The following is an 18,667-nucleotide window of genomic DNA, read 5'->3' as shown; positions in this document are numbered from 1 at the left end:
TCCTGTTCATATATTTGAACACAATATGTTACAGTTTACACTCTCAAAAAGAATTAAAGGCATTAAGGCTTGAAAATAATCGTTTAAGAGAGAAAAACTAAACTTTTTATTGAAAAAATGGGTGCATATATATGAATCATAGTAATATATGTACCAGCTGCCACTTGCAAAATATTTGCAGTAGGTTTCAATGCCCTTCACTTGAATTTTTCTTATTCTATTATTTTAACCCACATCATTTAAGCTACGCTTTCATGCAGACATTATGTGTTAGATCGATAAATTCTGGTCTATTTGAAAAAACATTTACGTGGTCAGACAAACAAATTCACGTAGACGTAACTTTATTTGATAAAACTACACGTAAAGTAATGATATTTATAATAGTGTACAGAGTACGAAACAGTTATGAACATTCAGTGAATGACACAGTTTTATGAGTTTAAACAAGGAATCTCACAAAAACGAAGAATAAAACCCGTAGTAAATAAAACAGTAGCTAAAAGTAGTTATGAAACAAACCGAAGCTAAATTATTGCAAATTAAAGTAAATGTAAAGTTGTAATGAAGGCAAACTTAGCTGAATATATAGAAACGTCTGAATAAGCACTCACAAAGTGATAAGCACATGGACTTGAGTGAAATGCGCATGCATATTTTAGACTTGAATAAGTCGAGGAAGCCCATTGAAATTGTATTTAGTGTATTGTTCAATTTTTAGGAAATAACACGCAGAATAAGTGTTGTTTGTGTAAGATACTTTGCAAATAAAAAAACAACAACTAAAGTTAAAATCAAAGCCAATCGAAGTCAGCCGTGACGTGATAACAACGACATTATGCCGTGTGTATCATACTCATTGCATTGAAAAGTTTGAGTAAACAAAAATCAAATAAGGTGATTCTGAATTAAAAACCCAATATGCCATCCGAAATCCTCAGACAAAGACTTTTCTAATTATATGATATTTGTAGCATTTGATTGAGAAATTTGCGAGAAAAGTTCCGGACAGACAAATGCAAGCATATTATTTATATAGATGGAGGCACTAGAAATTATACTTGTATGCTCATGACGAGTGATTTTAAAATGTGTGCATATTTCAACTTCTGATTATACGTTTGTACATAAAATAATTAGATTAAAATAAAGATTCTTTTTATAAAGGTGGTTTGAAAAAATATAAGTATTATTTAACAAAGTAACATTAATGGTACCAATATTTTGACATATTTAAGAGAGCTTACAATTGCTTAATCAGCTACATTGAGTTTTGTACTACCAGTTATGTCTGGCATGGCCAGGTGGTTAGGGCGATCGACTCGCAATCTGAGGGTCGCGGGTTCGAACCCCCCATCTCACCAAACATACTCGTTCTTTCAGCCGTGGGATGTTATAAAGTGATGGTCAATCCCACTATTCGTTGGTAAAAGAGTAGCCCAATGTTGGCGGTGGGTGGTGATGACTAGCTGCCTTCCCTCTAGTCTTACACTGCTAAATTAGGGACGGCTAGTGCAGATAGCCCTTGTGTAGCTTTGCACCAAATTCAAAACAAACCAAACCAAACTACCAGTTAAGACACGACTTCAATTTGGTCAATGATGTGTATTGTGTACCACTGTCATTCTTAAGAGTGTCTGTTGCCGTTCCTAGTACATTCTCCCTCGCATAAGAAAAGAGGGATTGGAAGGCGCATTCTTGCACTTACATAGTTTGTGTTCATGGATTGTTTGTGAGACCAACTGTCCCTCCATCTCCATTGATACAGACATTGTTCTACTCACATGCTTCATCCATGGGATGGCTGAGAATACTTTTGAACTGTTATGTGGCCATGAATGAATTACTTGACAACATCTGGGTGTTTCTGGCACAACTCAGCCATACCTCTCAGATGCACAAGGATCCACCAATCATAGTTAGTGTGGTCTAATGCAGAGAACCAGGGAGTATGTTCTGTCAGGGCATTCAAGTACAATGCAAAATTTACTTTTCCCAGGGAATGTACATACACCAGAATAAACAGTTTTAGTGCCATCACAGTTTCCAAGTACTGGAACTGTGGACACGCCTTTTCTGTTTTCTTACACCAGACATCAAATCCCATAATGGCTTGTCCATCTTCTGCATCTCTGAGACTGTCGTAAGTATGGGCATGATGTAGTAGGATGTACAGGGCAGAATCTACGATCTTGTGCGTTCATCTTGTATGTTTGACGTGGGCTACTCGGAGGAAGAAATCTACTGTATTGGCCTTGGCAGTACCTGCTTGAACAAGTGCTTGTACCTATTGTACTTCATTGTAGCGAGCCACCCTTACTCTTTAAAGGTGCCATTTCAATGTACAGTCCTCTAACATCACCACAAATTGATTTTCTCCATACTCTTCAGACCAGCTCAATTGGATTTGTTTTGCAAAAGCAAGTAGTGGCTGATCAAATGTCAAGAATGGCTTCTGTCGTGCATTCAGATGCTCAAAAGCATTCTTGACAATATCTATTGAGTGCTTAATCATTAACACTGTATGGCCACTATCCTAAAACAGGAGAACCCCTAACAGCCGATGACTTGTATGGTATGCAGCCCCAGATATGTTTTTGGAGCTCGTGTTAGTTGTTTCTTCAAGAAATGCCCTTTGTTCATCAACTACCTGTACTATTCCTCAATGTGATTCTCAAAGTCATCCCTTCCTAGTGATGTCATACTTGTAGCTGAAACGGATGACCATTTGATGCTAGATGATATCAGAAGCACATCAGTGTAGTAATGTAGTAGATGGCCAACTGCCTTCACATTTGCCTAATTGCCATTGAGAATGACATTGTCACAATCCATTCCTTCATGTGCAAAAAGGGATGCTGTTGGAAGAAGATGCTAGTCATATGGAAAGAATCGTTTGCTGTAGTTGCACTGGGGGTATGGTCAATAGTGTCTACAGCAGCAGCTGTGAATATGCTGGCATGCATGGTAAATGGATAAACCACCTGGCCCATCTGAAAGCATTAGCACACACACTGTTTCCTATTTTTGATGAGGGATGCAGGACACAGTCATAGGAAATATTGAGGAAGAGGTGAAGGAGCCTGTCGACCGGTTCTTTCTTGCCATGTGTTATGTCTAACAGCTAAGGTGGTATGGCCCCCTTGTGTTTGTCTGTGCTTGATGCTGTTGTATTTCACTATTTGGACAATAGTGAGCACTGACAGTGTTTTGGTTTCTTGTCTTTAAATTACATGCTGTACCACACTAGTACCATATTTACCAGAACAAGCAGAAGGTTCAGCATTGGTCTTTTTGGCATCTTTCTTCTAACGACCCATTAAAGGATTTTGATTCTTCAAACATGGGCTCGCACACATTCTATGTAGCACGTGAAAGATACACAATATTATTGCCGCTGTTCCATTTGTAGTCTTTGAACAAGATCGCACTAATATTTTTATCAAATACTAGGAGGAAATCCTAGACCTTTCTATGTACTTGCAAGTCTGGGAACTGGGCCAGCAAACGATTCTTCACAACACTAATTTGGTTCATCCTTGACTCATAGAGGTTTGCCGGATCAGCTAACTTGAAAAACTAGTGTTATACATTTTTCAATTTTTTTTCATCAATGTACATAACGAATTGTGCAAAAACAATTCCACGTGTATTTTGAAAATGTTTTATGCTCGAAGACTGTGATCTGGTGTGCTTGGCATAACTGCTTCCTAAATCTGAAGGCTGGATCATTATCTTCTCTGCTCTTCACAGCATTGTATTGTTGTATTGAAGTCTGCAAGTTCAATGCCACTTAGCACTTTTGGCAACCAAATCATCCTGAACTCTATTACCTCCATATACTCTATGTAATTGCAGTGTTCTTGGCAGTTTTCCTAGTTCATTAAATTAGAATAGTTTTTCAGTGAGAGATTTGTACCAAAATCTTGTTTTTGTTTTCTGTTGCACAGGTTAGAGTGTTGGGTGTTGTGAAGTTCTCAGAGCTGCAAGGTCAATAGAATGGAATGTCTTCGACATGGTTACTCGTCTTGCTAATCCACCACTAAAGACTATAGTTTCACTAATACCAACACCACCTTACAACCAGCATTAAGATAAACTGCAAATGATTAAAAATAAGTTTTAGTTTTACAGAGGTATAATTTGTTGTTGTTGTTTGTTATTAAGCAAAAAGCTACACAAAGGGCTATCTGTACGCTCTGCCCACCATGGGTATCGAAACCCAGTTCCTACAGAGGTGTAAGTATCATTCTGTGTTTATTAAAGAACAACTTAATTAACTTTAATGTTAAGGGCTTATGCCAACATTGTTGTCTTGAAATTATCATATAAAAACATTAAGTTAGTAGTCTAAACATAAATATCTGTATCCTGTGCTTTATAAATATAGCGTGAGGGTGAGAAAGTTGGCAGTCTGCTTGACAGCCAAGAAACAATATGCTGCAATTTTTGAAATCATATCAGTAAAATTTGCTACTTTTTCAACATTTTTTTTCTTCTCTGATGACTGCACTTTGATTATTCCATTGTGTATACCTTGGGTGAGAATTCTTTCTTCACCTCGGGTGACATTATAAATGTATTCCATTGAACCTTCATAGAATTCCACAGAAACCAGGAAATAACTAGTTCTTTTCAAAATATCTACACTTATTTCATAAATTACTTTAAGATTAAATTCCAAATGTACATAGAAAGTACGTAGCATTAATTTTTGTGGGTATCTGAACACATTGGTGAAATTTTTACGTTAGTTGGCTTTAAAAGATATAACACCTCTCAGACTTTCTGTACATATGAGAAAAGACTTAAGTTTATATTGTATCTTTAATCTGACATTATTTCCACAACACTGATAACCATAGTGAAGTACAGACAATGTGATTCAAGCTTATTTATGTTGTCTAAAAAATATATGATAAACGAAATCAAGACTCAAGGTATCTTTGATGGATATGCTTATAAAATCGGTTTTAACTGCAGCCATTTTGAAACTCAATATGAAAGTCAGTCAATCGTTTTCTAAATGGCCCCATTTAATTTGTTACACCTTAAAATGTAGGATTAACCACCAAAAATCAAGTCAGGACCTGTAAACTTAAATTTTACCAATCCTACATAGATCTTATTTTATTTTAAACAAAAGAGGCTACTCTTGTAGTGTTTCTGTGGTTTTTAATAGTCGTATTCTAACATAGAAAATATTGAACCGTGACTTTCTTTCTATTGTTTTTAAAGCGTTATTAATGTATCTGATTTATATCTGATACATCTTTTTGTAGAATCCATTATAAACAACAACTGATTACGTATCTTAAGTTTTATAGTTCGAAGCTTCTGTCATATATACATAAAATTTCTATTATTTAGGTTTATAATATACTTATGAATCTAATTTAAATTTTTTTTGACTGGGAACATTTGATATTTCTTTCATGTTTTATCAAGTTGTTATTTCTTATTTTTTAAAGAAATATATTCATATAATTTCCGTTAAGAGTTAACGTTAAGCCTCTTTAAAAAGTGATAAGCTCGTAGGTTGCCGGTTTTAAATAATTTTCTAACAAATCGTATAATTTTTAATTGACTGTTCATTCAGTAATTAGTTGAATTTCGAACATCCTGATAGTATGTCTAAACAAAGTATGGCTATGGCGAGCTTTTGTTATTCTTGGTTTTGAAATAAGTGTAACTAAAAGAGAACTATTTCTGGATATTAAGCAGATGTACTACCAAAATGTGTTGTTGATTCAGATATAATACAAGAATTAATTATTGATTAGTGTATATTGGAAGAATACATGAAATACTGGTACCTCCAGCAAAGAGCTTAAAATTTTTATTTTTATTTACAACTGACATCATGTGTTAATCAGAATCCTAATGTTCCTTAGAAAAAAATATTCTTTTTGAAAAGGAAACCTAATAAAATATTTTTTTCAGCTTCCTGTCAATATTTTTATGAATTACTAGTTAGTTAATTGGGTGGTAGCAATTAATTTGAACAGAAATATTTCCTTCATGTCAAACTGTAAACGAATTTGTTTGTAACCAAAAATCTAATATATTTTTGGTCTTCTCGACCTTTAAAAAATCATTCTAAAACTTCAACGATATCTTTTATAAATTTAGCAGAAACATCATTAATTAAATACAACACTTTCAATATTTTCGAGTGTAAACACAAGATGTAATAATAGTAAAACCCCCAAGTATTATATGTAGGTGAAAGTTGCGGTGCTAAAAGTTAAAAATGATTAATATAAGTAACCACCTAATCTAATAGATCAGTTACCACACTAAGTATAATTTACAAGGGAATATGTTTCATCCTTGAAAGACAACTTGCACAGTGATTAAAAAATTATACTTTTTAAGTAACGATTAATTAAGTGTGAAACTTAGGGACGAAAACCTTACGTTAACCCTATAATTGCAATAACAAACTATGTGTTTTATACCATTTTTATAGAGGATTTAGGCAGTGTGCTCAACACTCGTGTACTGAGTCTTCTGCTGCGACTTTGCTTAATTTGGAGACGAAGTTTTCACCAGATTTGCATTTTGTGAAAAAAGAAAGATTGTAAGACAATAGCGCCGTCCAGAAAAGAGCTTCAATTGTGATAAGTATTCATTGGTCATGGGGAAAGTTTCTGAATCCTGTTTTTGTTAAACTTCTGTAGAGTATGATGCAAAATTGTGTAAGTTTCCCATCCTTGGTTGATGTTTGGTATATTTATCTTTATTATGAGAACTTCTTTAATTTTCCTAACTCTCTGGTATCTAAAATCGTGTACTCGTTCCATACAAAGGAATACCCTATGCTGTAAATTCAGTCATAGTAGATTTGTCATGCTGTAGGATTCTTGTTGCATCAGCGTGTTCTTTTAGTCTCTGACCGATTGTTTTCCCCTCATTTTTTACTTCAATGAATAAGATACTGTAAATTACATGTTTCTGTTTCTTAGGATTACTAGGTTGTTCTGTCCTTATCAGGATACTTCGAATATTTTTGCAAGAGTTTTTAGCTTAGATTAGGTAGAAAAGGAAACGACTGATGTTCTCCCAAGGGGGTCAGTGGCAAGGCTTTAGGTTTTTAATTACTGTTTAATGAATTGCTTAGGGTAATATTAGCTTAAAAGGTCTTGTTGGTGGGACAGATCTGTTTTACACTTTGAGCATCACAGATCTCCCTGCTCTCATTAGGAAGCTTTAATTCCTCGTTTTACTGAAGGTACTGAAAGGTATTGTTTTTTTTATAAGTTTCAGTAAATGGCGTTCATGATGATGATTCAGAACGTCCAGGAAAGGCAGTAGATAAGCCTTCTTCAATATAGACAATATATTGAACATTTTTATTTTGAAAGTCGAAATGTTGGAGAAACTCATCAGTAGAATCATGGTTGTGTGGCAAGATGTCATCTAGTCAGTGTTTCCAAAATTGTGGCTCTAGTTTATTGCTTTTATAGTCTGTGTTTAAATTCAAACACGCATAGATCTTTGATGACCGACGAAAGTGGCAGCCCAAGACTGTTCATAAAAGTAATTCTTAAGTTGAAAATAGGTGGAACTGAGAAAGTGCGAGATGAGTTAAATAACAGGACCAGCAGTGAGATTGATTCACAAGCTCAAGCAACTATTTGTTTCAATTATTTTCTGACTGCTGTGAGAGAACTAGCCACTGGTATTTTAGTAAACATGTTTACAGTATCAAAACTAGTAAGAATATATATTTTTGGCTAGAAGCATCCTTAAGGCTTGAGAGAAAAGTTGTGGGGTTTGCCACTTGAAACATTCTGGGAGTTAGTCGGTAATAAAGTGAATATATCGCATTGACAGTTTGTTTAAGTAGGACGTCCTACTTTTGTATCATGGTAGGTTGTATAGGTGTGGAGGTCTGCATCCTTCAATTGATTGAAGTCATGTGGCTTAAATTTCCTTAGAAGCTTGGAGCTTTTGGTATTTCCTATCTTCAAGTATAAGCTGTATTTTTGTATAGTAGTCAGTCTTGTTTAATAGGACTGTTTATTTACTTTTTCAGCTGATAGTATTTTACTGACTACGTGTTTCAAGGTTTCCACAGCTTTTCTTTCTTTCTTGATGTATGTTAAATTCCGCATTGTCTTGAAGTAGTAAAAGCAAAAAATTATAATTCCTTAGCTTCATTCAGGATTAGGTCTTCTGTATTCTCTCTATGTAAGTAATGAAATCGAGAATGGGTGTTTGATGAGTGTTGGGAACAAAATTAAGTCCTAGGGAAATGACACCTTCCTCAGTTTCACTGAGCTGCGGGAAAGAAAGATCAGTTAGTTGAGTCATTTGCTTCAGGTTAATTTCTGTATATTTTAATTATACGGTCCAGTTTTTCACGTTGTTTCGTTCTAATTTTTGAAACCGAATGGTCATAAGTACTTTTAGAAACATCGAAGACTTGTAGAAAACTCTGTAGTGTTTAAATGATTCGAGAGTTGGTTCTTTATATCGTCTATGGTTCCTGTTATTTCTACTGCACAATTGAGTTGTGTACTCAAAAGCTTGTGGGAAGTACTTCAAATAATTTTGTCAATAGAAGACTAAAATTTCAACAGTTTTTGGAAAATAACATTTAAGCTGTTATAGAATTAAGTTTCTAGGTGCAAACGGTTAGATGGGAGCATGAATAATCCATCGTAAAATGATTATTAGTGCTTCGCACGTGATTTTTTTCATATGGTTTTGTGTTTGTGATGTTGGATTCTAGGTTGACGATTGAAACTATTGATTAATATGGAATACCTAGTTAGGTTTATTCCTGGTTGGTTGGATGATAACCAACAGCGATTTCTACAACATTGGGGGGGGGGGGACTAAATTCTACAGAGTTTAAACCCAACTCTTTTTTTTCCAGATTGAACGGACAAGAACATCAAAAGATTTGGCGACAACTCGTTTCGCTTAGCGCTGACACAGTCAGAATTGCTTTGTATTATTTATTTGTTCCAGAGTTCGGTCAGTTAGTTTATTTTTAAACCAATAAGACAGAAAATGCTAGTTATCTAATCGTTAAAGTTAGAATTAGTTTGTTAAGATCGTAAAGTTAGGGAAGTTGCGTTTTTGATCTTGCGTTTGGTAAATAATTAATATTCGTGTAAGAATGGGCTTAGAATTGTTTAATCTTTCTTGGTTATTGGATATTTTACAAATATTGTCAAACAATTCTAGATTTGTTTAAAAACACAGCACACACACGAATAATCATTAATGTTTAACAACAGCGACACTTTATACCAGTGAATATTCAGTTCGATTCTTGTATAAAGTTTGTTTTTCATTAAATTCTGTATTTTACTTTTCGCTTTCAGTGTTCAAGAGGAAGTTTACTTAGGCAAATGTCAGTAATGACATTACCGGTAAGCAAGTCACTATCTTGTCCGTTTATTTTCACCAATTTTAAATCCAATTTGTGACTGACTTTTGCATAACCTTCCTAATATGGTATTATTCGGTTTTCCTTTAAATATCCAGTTTTCACGCCTAATCACCATAACCAGCCCAGCTTGTCGCACACTGTGTCTATAACAACTGATTTGGTACTTTAGTTGGTGAATCGTTTTGTGCACAATCACGCCAAACATCACCCTAAAGGGTGTGAAACATTGATTTTATTCACTTGTTCTACACTCTAAATTTACAATTGAGAAAAAAACGTCAGTACATGATATGTATTTATTATGTCAGAGCAAGTGTAGTTAGAAAATAGTGGCTCAAAATAAGAATATATATAAAGTTTGAGATACTTGATTTGATATCGATTTCACGTGATAATTCATAAAGGACCAGTCAGACGTTATATGTAAATATATATATATACACAACAGGAAACCCTAACTTATCACGTGTACAAAAAGTATTTCTTATTGGCGGTGTAAAATGCTATTGCATCAATAGAATATCTAAATTTAAAGATTGGTATAATTACATATTCTTCCTTAATACGTACATTATTCAACAAATTCTAAAAGAAATATTTCTAACTTATACTTGATTGAACTATACAAACACATAAATGTTTGACAAGTATAAATGTTCATGCATACATTTCACAACAGTGAACATCTTTGAACAGATCATAACTTATTCTGCAACGTTTGTGCTTTCCTTGTGCCCTCCTTTGAATTTTTACTTTTAGATTTACCAGAAACAAAACTGTTTCGTTTACTCTTTTTTCTGTTATTAGCATAGTTTTCTATTGGATTCTCTGCAGTTTTTAAAATTGACGATGGTGACTGATCACAGTAAAACTTTTTATTCTCAACAGTTTTCAGTGATGTCTGGTGAGGCATGGCGTATCTTAACTTTTCCCAAAACCAACGTTCTTTCCACACAAGGTACGTCTTTGTGGATAGTAGGTACTGAAGGTCTTTGTCAAGCGCATCCTTAGGTGGGAGATTATTTCTAACTACAACAATCAGGCGATTTACTTTGTCTTCCAACGTTTGGTAATGAGCTGCATGAAATTCAATATGAAACCACGCACTTTCCACGAAATCTTTGGAAAGGATCAATATTATTCTTTTACTGTTTTGAACTGAGTAAACAATGTTGGAACTAATAGCATTTCCAGCCAACCAATCACGATCATGAGTACATAGTTTGAAGTATGGTTCCTTTGTTTCTAATTCTTTTAAAATATTGAAGGCAATGTCACTGTCCGAGCTGCAATATGAAATGAAGGCATCATACAGCTTGTTTTCGTCTAATTCATCGTGAGTGAAGAAACAAGTGAAAACTCCGTAAAAGTGAAAATAAAAGTAGGCAATGACCGTCTGCTTATTACGATAATAAAGCACTGAAATAGTGAACAATAACAGTGCCAATACCACGCATATTATTGAAACAGTTATTAACTTAATTTTTTGTGACAAATCGTTGTGTGGACACAAAACATTATCTGGTGTTTCAACAAGCGGAATTTTTCTTGATGTTCCATTTAATGTTACAAAACAATAAATATCCTGGATATCTGTAATGTTCTGCAAATGTTCGGTAAGCCATAATTTAAACTCTAATGTTTGACAGTCGCATTTCCATGGATTATTTCCAAGACGAAGTGCAAAATTCGATAATTTATCAGCTTCTTTAATCAGATCCATTGAAACTCGATTTAGATAATTTTCCCTCAAAGACATCAGTTCGAGTTTTGGAGGAAAATTCCAATTTTCGATTGAAGATATGAGATTGCTGTCCAGATATAATTCTGTCAGAGTTTGGTATACTTCAGATGAAAGTTCACTGAGGGATGTGAGACTATTGTTCTCAAAATGTAAAACAGATGTATTCTCCGGGAAAAGAAGAGGCAGCGTATCCTGATATAGACCACTACAGTTCACTATCACTTTATTATCAGAAGCTCTGAGAAAACAACGGCACAACTTTGGACAATTACCTTCTACAAGACACGTAAATTCTGTTCTTAGAACACTGGTTACAGTTTTTGTTATCAGGTTTGGTGGGCCGCTACAAACCAATTCATTTGAGCCATGGAAATTTACAATATGGCCATAATCGTCAAAACTATTTCTCAAATGATCAGCAAAATCCAACATGAGACAATCACACTGAAATTGATTATTCTGGAGAAAGAATACCCGAGATCCTGAAATATGCTTATTTGAGGAGGAAAATGTTCCATATGATGACATATTATTGTTATAATTTTGAATATTAGACACCGAAACCGTTCTAATTTGATTACCTTGTAGGAAGATATGTACATCATTAGAAGCTAGAAGTGGGATCTTAAGATGTGAGATTTGGTTGTATTTCAGATTTATTAATTTTACGTTTGTTGCCGCCACCACGCTAACATCAGGAAACGTTGTGAGATTGTTCTTTGACAAGTCAATTATCTTGAGATTTATTAGATTATCTAAATAATTATATGTCTCTAATGTTGTGATCTGATTACCTGTAAGAATTAAAGTCTCCAAGTTCTTCAACATTTTGAAAACGATTTCATTAATATATCTGATAAAATTGTATCCCAGATTGATTTCCTGCACACTCACAAGCATGTCAAAAATTCCTGCTTCCAGTTTTTGTATATCGTTTTTAAATAAATTAAGCTTTATAAGATTGAACTGTTTCCCAAATAAACCAACGGGTAACGAGATAAGGTCGTTAAACAGCATCTGCAAATTACGTAAATTTGAATTATTCTGGAATGTGCCAATGGGCAAATAAGTTAGTCTGTTGTTTCGCATTTTTATCTCAACCAAACTGGGAACCTGAGAGAAGAACGAAACATCTATTCTTGTTATGTTACAGTCATTGATGGACAGGTTCTTTAGATTTACCAATCCCGCTAACAGACCACCAGGAAAGTGTTTAAAGCTTGGGTTACCACTAAGCTTCAACTCTTCAAGAGCAGAATTTTCTCGAAAGAGTCCAGTTGGTAAAGTTTTGAATTTGTTGTTGGCTAAACCTAATCCTCTAAGTTTGGGAAGACCTGAAAATATACCTTCTGGTAATTCAGTAAAACGATTTCCAGATAACTCCAACACTTCCAATGAATTAAGGTTGTTAAATACATTACTCGGAAGAACACTGAGCTGATTACTGTACAAGTATATACGTTTAAGTTTAACAAGATTTCTAAAAAGGTTTTTTGGAAGGTGAGATAATTTGTTGGACCCTAGCTCCAAATTTTCTAAATTACTTAAAGGTTGAAAAATGTTTTCAGGCATAGTTTGTAATTGGTTATTAGAAAGTCGAAGATACTCGATTTTTATAAGGTTCTGAAAAATGTCTTCTGGTAAAAAAGAAATTTCATTCCAAGAAAGATTCAAACTTTCCAACGAAGTTAGATCTTCAAAAAGTGTGACAAACATTGAATCTTTTATTCTACTTTCGAATCTCAATTTTCTTACTGTCAACCCATTAAAAAGATCACTGAAACTTAGATTTGGTAAAGGACACTTCAAAAAGATTAAGTAATCAATTTCTGCCACATCAAGTTCTCTAAACATGGCAAACTTGTAAGGAGCTGAGCTATAACATTCGACCTTGAGATATTTATATAACGAGTATTCGATCCTGTAATTATATTCGATATTTTGACGAAAGTGTATATATTTTGAAACTTTGGTTGGCAAACAAGTCAAGTAATGTCCATAGGCAGTTTCACCACATAACACAGAACTGCAGTTTTTATCATAGTCCTTTCGACAAATAAATTCATACGACGTAGGTATAACTGCTAGAAAAAGCAGAATGATGTGGAAACAGGAAAAACGAACTTGCTTTTCAAACATGGTAAAAAGTCAAATATCCTCCAGTAAAATCCTACGAAATTAAAAGAAGAAATACATTTTAAACAGATTATAATCAAAAAGTAAAACATTATAAATATTTCTTAATATAAGCTCTGACATATGCAATACACTAATGTAAAATCTAGCAGTAACGTAGTTAAGATATTCTCTGGCTGACTTAAGTCTCATATTAGACTACACCTTTACAGAAGTCCAGGATGTTTCTACAAACTATTGTGATGGATAATTTTAGGATTTTGAGCTCATGAAATTGGAAACAAATCTGATATAAACAAATAAAGTATAAGAATTTCGTGGTACTCTCGAACAGTTAGGAGTTGTTACTATATTTTGGTTTCATACATTTGAATTACTACATTAAATAAGTGAAAATAGTAGTAATTTGTTTGAAACTCGTTTGTCTGTGATGAACTAAACTCTGAAACACCACAAACACTACTATGAACTGAACAGAGAGCTTTCTATATTTAAAGAATGAATAAATTATATGCTTCGAAGAAGTACAATGTTTACCACCATAACTGCCATGAGAGTGACTGTGAGCCTTTCACCGTAGGTTTCAGGATTCTGTAAATACTAAGTTAACGGTATCTAGTATTTGTGAAGGGAAGGCAAATGTTGGTATATGATTATGACCAGCATATCTGCTTAACTATGTTTAGTATTTATCAGTATATTATTACGAACAATATATTTAGTTAACTGTGTGTAGTATCTGTTAGTGAATGAAAAATATTGGTATATGATTATGATCAGCGTATTTGGTTAACAATGTCTGGTGTTTGTTAGTGGATGAAAAATGTTAGTATATGATTATCACGAGTATATTTAGTTAACTGTGTGTAGTATTTGTTAGTGAATGAAAAATATTGGTATATGATTATGATCAGCGTATTTGGTTAACAATGTCTGGTGCTACCACTCTCTCTTTGCCACTTTTTTTACACCTTCTTGAATAGTAACCTTCCTCATCTGCTATTCTTTGAAGATGTCTATCTTTCATTTTTTCTGCCCCACCACCACATTTCCCTCTGTTCGGGTCCTCGTCCTTTTGTTTTATTGTACTTTCCAGTAACTCTCTAAATTTCTGGCAGTTTTAGGACCTTCTTCATCTTTCGTTTCACTGCCTTGCTGTATTTTTTCTTGGTTTTCTCCTAGCTTCCGCACCTTCATCTTCTCTACTCCTTTCTTATTTTCGTTCTTCGTGTTCCTCTTATTCTCCATCTCTATTATCCCCATTCTATGTTGTTGTGCCACTGCTTCTCTTGGTATTACATTTACATCCAACAGCTTTTCCCTGTCCCTCCTTTGGAATACGATGTAGCCAATGTGCATCATATTCTCGTCACTCCTCTCTCTTTCGGAATCTGGTGTTTGTCAGGAACAAATCCATACTCTTTGCCATTACTTGCAATTTCTCTCCTTCCCCGTTTATTATTCCATAGCCTCTTCCCCCATGTGTCCCTTCAAACCTGTCCATATATTCCAAATTTATTAATATATAATTATGCCCAGTATATTTAGTATACTTGGTTAACTATGTCTAGTAGTTCTTAAAAGATAGTAGATGTTTGTAATACGATTATGATCAGTATATTTGGTTAACTGTGTCTAGTATTTATTAGTGGATGGAAGATGTTGATATATAATTATTTTCAGAATATTTGGTCAACTGTGTTTAATATTTTTAGTGGATTGTAAGTTTTGGTATATGATTATGACCAGTATGTTCAGTTAACTATATCTAGCTTATATTAGTGGATGAAAGGTGTTGGTGGATGATTATAGCCTGTATGTTTGGTGAACCATCTCTAGTGTTTGGTAATGCATGACAGGTATTGGTATACGATTATGACAATTACACTTTGTTACCTTCATCAAATATTAGTTAGTGGTGGTAGGCGTTTGACCAGTATCTAAAGATGACACCAGCATATTTTAAGCTTGTACCTCAAAATAGAGGAAAATAAAACAGGTAATTAATTTATGTGTATAGATTTATTTAAACAGGAATTCGAGCGATTAGTCTTTCATACATGTTGTTAACATCCTCATGCTAGACAAGGTTTATCTATTGTTGAAACCAGAGCTCTCTAAAATATTCTCCAAATCAAGACATGTCATTGCACTTTTTAACCAAGTCATTGCAGATCATTTAATAAAAGTCACTTTTAATCGTTTGTTTCATTAAAAATTCTAAATAATCACAGAATTATTAAATTTACACCAGGTCTTGATCATCACGACCTTGGGAGGCTCATGTCCTCCTCCTGGTTACAATATTTCTTAAAATGACTTTCATTGGCTGTTTTTAAAACCTAGATTCTGATTGGCTCCATTAGTTATGCAGCCATCCTAAAAATCCTTGTTAAACTTTGTAAGGAAACACAGCTCCTCTTCACTGTTACTGTAGTGGCAGAAAGTAATTCTAGAGGTAAAAAAAGAGCAAAAAGGTATAACTACTTTGCTTCACACAGTCAGATGTTGTCTCAACGAGTGGCATAGAGCAAGACAAGATTTGTAAGCATTTTGCTACCAAAAGTATAATGTTTTTCAAGGATATTAGAGCAAAAACAAAGAAAATGTAGATATTATATTAGGCCATAAAAAATTTTTTTTTATTCAATATATTTGAGGAACATGGGCTTTTTGTCCTCCTCTGAGAAGCTATCACTGATTTCAAAATAGTGTGGTAAGCTATATTTTTAATGCTGTAATTTGTCTGTTACTTAGAGGATGGCTCCCCAGTGGTGATATGTCTTAGGACTTACAATGGTAGAAACCGGGTTTCAATACCCGTGGTGGGCGAAGCACAGATAGCCCATTCTTTAGCTTTGTGCTTAGTTACAAAAAAAAACACAAACCTAGAGAATGCATGGTGTTAGGATTGGCCTAGAAAATTTTAAGATGCCAAATGTTTCTCGTATATGCATAATAAATTATAAATATATGATATTTGTGAATATTTGCTTTCAAGACTCAGTCAGTGTTTTGTCGTGAAGTATTTGGTCCTATGTTACCTATCACACTTATTGAGTTTCTTTGTACAAGTAAGTTGATTTTACCTTAGCCCTAGTATTGTTAAATAGGTTTGAACATTATTTGTAACGTAGGCTAAAAACAGTTTACAATGATGTAGAAGTGTTTGAGTTTGTATAAACGTTTACCAAAGAAATAAATTAAATTGTTATAGCTTACAATTTACTTTAAATTATTTTTATCGGATAATTTAAAAATTCACCAACGGAAAAACAATGTTACAACACTAATAGCAAAAGTAGGATATTCTGGTGAAAATAAAATAGAAATTTGAATATACTTCAACTTTCATTCATGATGACCACAAGGAAATAAACTGAGATATGAAATCTGTTAGACACGATAAAATACTAGAAAGAAAAGTAAACAGCAAGAAACAGTGCATTTAAAGAACAAGAAGAGAGAAACATAAAATTAGAAAAAAGATGGGAAATAGAAAGCTAAAAGAAGACCAGTGTTGCGTATCTGCTTGTTTGTTAATTTCCTGTGGAAATACTTTCCGAGAAACTTCAGCAATACAAGTCGTTTCTTGATTAAACTAGTTTATTTTTTTCTCGATACAAACTTTTAATACACGGTAATTCCACAATCAGTACGTTTCTCGTCACTTTTAACTATAAGTCACAGCGATTCACAGTCTCGATAACTTTTCTCTCTACGAGTACAGACACACACTTTATAATACCGTCACTACTGTTCGCTTCTTTAATTATCTGTCTATCGCTGGCTTCTCTGCCAGGCTTATATACCAACGATATACTCCCCGATCATTCATGATGATTCGAGAAATTCATCACGAGCCACCAGCGTCACGTGACTTTTGCTGTCGTAACACCAGGAAGAAGAAGACAGAAAATTAAAAGAAAACCAAGAAGAAATTTAAAGAAAATTTAAATATAACAATGAAGAAAGGTAGAAAAATAAAAGAAGATCAGGAGTTAAGAGATGGAAATTTAAGAGATGAGTTTCAAGAAAGAGACAATATTTAAGAGAGCATTAAAATAGAAAATGTATTCAATTTAAGAAAAATCTAGAAACAATTGGAGATGTGTATAAAAAGATTACAACAATAAGATCGAAGAAGTATGGGGAGACTGTAATGACAAAATTGTAGAAGTCAAAAGTGAGGTACAAAATGACATGAATGAAGTAATTCTCAGATATCACTCAGACAATCAACGAGGTGGAAAAGAGCACAAATGAGTTTGAAAAAGAATGTTGGTGATGAAATAAAATATCTGTAAAATGAATTATTAAACTTAAAGAATAAACCAGTCACACCTCTTCTGTATTAGCTGAAGAGTGCCAACTGAAAACACCATATATCACCAGGAATGGAACTTAACTGCTATACCACCTGTTACTGAAGGAATTTCCTGGACTACTCCAGCCATGACAGTACCAAACCAACTTCCAGCATTTAGCTGGCCAATTCAACATTGACCAGTCAAGAAATCAATGGACCATTATGGGAAGATACTACGGAAGTCATACCAAGTTCAATTTGAAATAATTTACAGAGTGTATGGGAGGACTGGTGGACAACAAGCCAATCCATATTGCTGCCACTTTAAATATTCCAGCTTTGACAATATTAAACAGCCTTCCAGATGTGAGCCATAACAACTATTACGAATTGGTATTTACCTTATCCAACAAGTTTAGAGTGTTGCACCAGATAAAAGTATCCAGAGCGAAATTCTGCAAGAGAATACAGGGCTCCTCTGTGGGTTTTTCGCATGATTACCATGGGTTTAGATAAGCCTGTTTATCGCAGTGCAGATCATTCAATCAACATGAAATTTAAATGCAAATGTGTAGGTACTAGAGGAAACGTCCATTGTGACGCTGATACAATGCATTCCAGACGCTGCAAGAGCACATTTTAACCAGTTACTGTGATTGATCAGACATTATGTCACAGTGACGTCCCTGGTGGCAACATGTAACAACTGTAACACTCCTGTGTAATTTCACCTTCCTATGCCATACTGTTTGTGAGATATGTGCACTGAACTGTCAAATATTCTTTATAATCACTTCATATTAGAGTGCAGTGATTCTTAACCTGTGTTCCTACCAGTGCAGTGATTCTCAACCCGTGTTCCGTACAAATGCAGTGATTCTCAGCCCGTGTTCCGTACAAATGCAGTGATTCTCAACCTGTGTTCCTACCAGTGCAGTGATTCTCAACCTGTGTCCCTACCAGTGCAGTGATTCTCAACCTGTGTTCCTACCAGTGCAGTGATCCTCAACCTGTGTTCCTACCAGTGCAGTGATTCTCAACCTGTGTTCCATACAAGTGCAGTGATTCT

At 34.3% G+C, this 18,667-nt stretch overlaps 1 protein-coding gene across 2 annotated transcripts in view; it reads right to left on the bottom strand.

Moving 5' to 3' along the window:
* Positions 1–9,619: 9,619 nt before the first annotated feature.
* The window catches only part of LOC106465223 (protein toll-like), a 14,101-nt gene continuing 5,053 nt past the window's right edge, over positions 9,620–18,667 (bottom strand). The window contains exons 2-3 of one of the 2 annotated variants that reach the window (XM_022393081.1): positions 11,198–13,323; positions 9,620–11,152 (exon numbers count right to left, since the gene is read on the bottom strand). In XM_022393081.1, the coding sequence (XP_022248789.1) occupies positions 10,107–11,152; positions 11,198–13,292 (3,141 nt within the window). In that variant the 5' untranslated portion in view covers positions 13,293–13,323 and the 3' untranslated portion in view covers positions 9,620–10,106. Of the gene's footprint in view, positions 13,324–18,667 lie in introns of both variants that reach the window. The other variant, XM_013925424.2, reaches the window with a different exon arrangement.

This window comes from Limulus polyphemus, unplaced genomic scaffold (assembly GCF_000517525.1).
Source record: "Limulus polyphemus unplaced genomic scaffold, Limulus_polyphemus-2.1.2 Scaffold1875, whole genome shotgun sequence".
NCBI classification, from domain to species: domain Eukaryota; kingdom Metazoa; phylum Arthropoda; class Merostomata; order Xiphosura; family Limulidae; genus Limulus; species Limulus polyphemus.
This window is presented reverse-complemented; position numbering and strand designations above follow the sequence as displayed.